This window comes from Cynara cardunculus (assembly GCF_001531365.2).
Source record: "Cynara cardunculus var. scolymus isolate 2C chromosome LG 17, CcrdV1, whole genome shotgun sequence".
Classification (NCBI taxonomy): Eukaryota; Viridiplantae; Streptophyta; class Magnoliopsida; order Asterales; family Asteraceae; genus Cynara; species Cynara cardunculus.
The window spans coordinates 16,860,053-16,862,260 of NC_037544.1; the positions used below are offsets into that span (position 1 = coordinate 16,860,053).

At 33.9% G+C, this 2,208-nt stretch overlaps 1 protein-coding gene across 1 annotated transcript; it reads left to right on the forward strand.

Annotated features, from left to right (window-relative positions):
- The first annotated feature begins 708 nt into the window (after positions 1–708).
- LOC112500087 (T-complex protein 1 subunit epsilon-like) lies at positions 709–1,627 on the forward strand. The gene is made up of 3 exons (XM_025103375.1): positions 709–849; positions 933–1,035; positions 1,369–1,627. The coding sequence occupies exons 1-3, from the start codon at positions 814–816 to the stop codon at positions 1,479–1,481; spliced, it is 252 nt and encodes an 83-aa protein (XP_024959143.1). The 5' UTR covers positions 709–813; the 3' UTR covers positions 1,482–1,627.
- The last annotated feature ends 581 nt before the right edge of the window (positions 1,628–2,208 follow it).

Below are 2,208 nucleotides of genomic sequence, written 5' to 3' on the forward strand. Positions count from 1 at the left end.
ATCGCACATTCAAAACAGCATCTCGGATAGATTCGGTGCTGTCAAATTCACCACTAAATGGGCTAAAATCCATATTTTGGATTCAATCTTTATTCCAACAATCAAAATACCATCTAACCATGTTTATATTATTGTTTACAAGATCAATACTCAAGAATTTCACCAAAATAGSCATTAATGAAGAAAATCAAAGTTCAACTTATCTTCTTCATTTTCGAAAGCTCCAAATCATCAATCAAGCATCATAACAACTTAGTCATCTGCTGTTGCAATGCATACATACATACCCCTGTATGCACATACATACCCATGTGTTAGAGGACATTATATCTGACAACAATAACTTAACCGAGCTTAATTTAAACTCATTTTAGTTACTATAATTCACAGCTCAAAATCAAYTTTTTATYAGTTTTWAGACSCAAATATAACCAACCTAGAAGCCTTATTTCTAAAAAGTGTCTAAAGGACAGGTTTAGAGCTACATATAAGCTTTCTAAAATGTCCAGAATCGTAGCAATCCGAGCTACGGTTAAAACGTTATCGCACATTCAAAACAGCATCTCGGATAGATTCGGTGCCGTCAAATTCACCACTAAATAGGCTAAAATCCATATTTTGGATTCAATCTTTATTACAACAATCAAAATACCATCTAATCATGTTTATATTATTGTTTACAAGATCAATACTCAAGAATTTCACCAAAATAGCCATTAATGAAGAAAATCAAAGTTCAACCTATGTTCTTCATTTTCGAAAGCTCCAAATCATCAATCAAGCATCATAACAACTTAGTCATCTGCTGTTGCAATGCATAMATACATACCCCTGTGTGCACATACTCGGGTAAGTGTTTGGTAAACGGCCCCTTAAACATTTGACATTGGTTGTGCATCCTAATGTAATATAGTTATCTTCTTTATGGACAGGCTGGTTTGGTAAGAGAGAAGGCATTTGGTACCACAAAAGATCGGATGCTTCATATTGAGCTTTGTGCAAATTCAAGGGCTGTGACTGTATTTATTCGTGGRGGTAAGATATCATTCATGTTGCTTTTGATAGTTACGAGTATTTCTTTTTTACTTAGCATTATGGAGACAACAGTTTTTTCTTATTCATATCTAATTGTTCTCACAACATCATGGARCACTCTGGGAGTTTTCATGCTTCTTTATGGTATTGAGTGCTTATGTTATAAAATATAWAGTTTTAGGTAAAAAAATCATAGTTTTTTCTACGTGGCACAAGATGCAACCACTAAGGATTTCATACCATAAACCTCGTTAAGCTACAAATAAACACTAAACAGCCTCTAAGCACGTTCCATTGTAAGRATTAAAGAAGTTGAAATTTGTTGGTTTGCAGATGATAGCATTCATCCAGAGCATCATGATCAYGGCACCCCCATCTCCTTCTTCCCTTCCTGTTTTAGAACAAAAAATCGACGATTGTGCATAACCAGAACAGTATCAGCATAAGCTAAAAGTGTTCATTTTGTTTCCGTCTTTTTTGCCGCATTGCTGGTGTATTTACCATTCAAGTCTCCCTTTGATTTTGTACATATTTTAAGCCTCTCCAAATTCGACTGTTGCACTTGTATATTGTAGAAATGTGCACTTTGATATTGTAGCGAAGGTAGATATATGAAACAAAADATTTATCGTGACGACATGCACACTAACCGAAACTGAATAATTAAACCGAAGAAGTGATCAAACAATAGCGTGTTTTTGGTTACTCAAACTGAAAAAGCTTTGTTTTTTTTTACTTCGGTTTTTGTTCGTTGTTAAGGCGGACGTGTCGACTTTTTTTCTATCTATGGTTTTCAGTTTTCCGAATTAAAGTTTGATTGGTAAGTTGGCATGAAGCTGTATAAAAACATGGTTTCTTGGTTGACAAGGTAACCAAACTAAAAAACCGACTTGTGAGTTGATCGATCTATCTTTTGAGTTTGAGAAAATGACTGAACCAATATATTTACTTATTCTGATTGAATGAAGTTTATTGATTATCTCCATTAACCGATTTTTTAAGGCATTTACAACCGTACCAAAAGAACACTATTTTGCTGGCTTGAAAGCTTCACTTGACAGGTAAAAAAGAATGAAAAAATATCGTATACAAAAGAGAAACAACATATATGTGGTGTTGATGTTGTTGGAGTTTACTTTTAGGTGGTTCTCTTCACTCATATATCATATTATG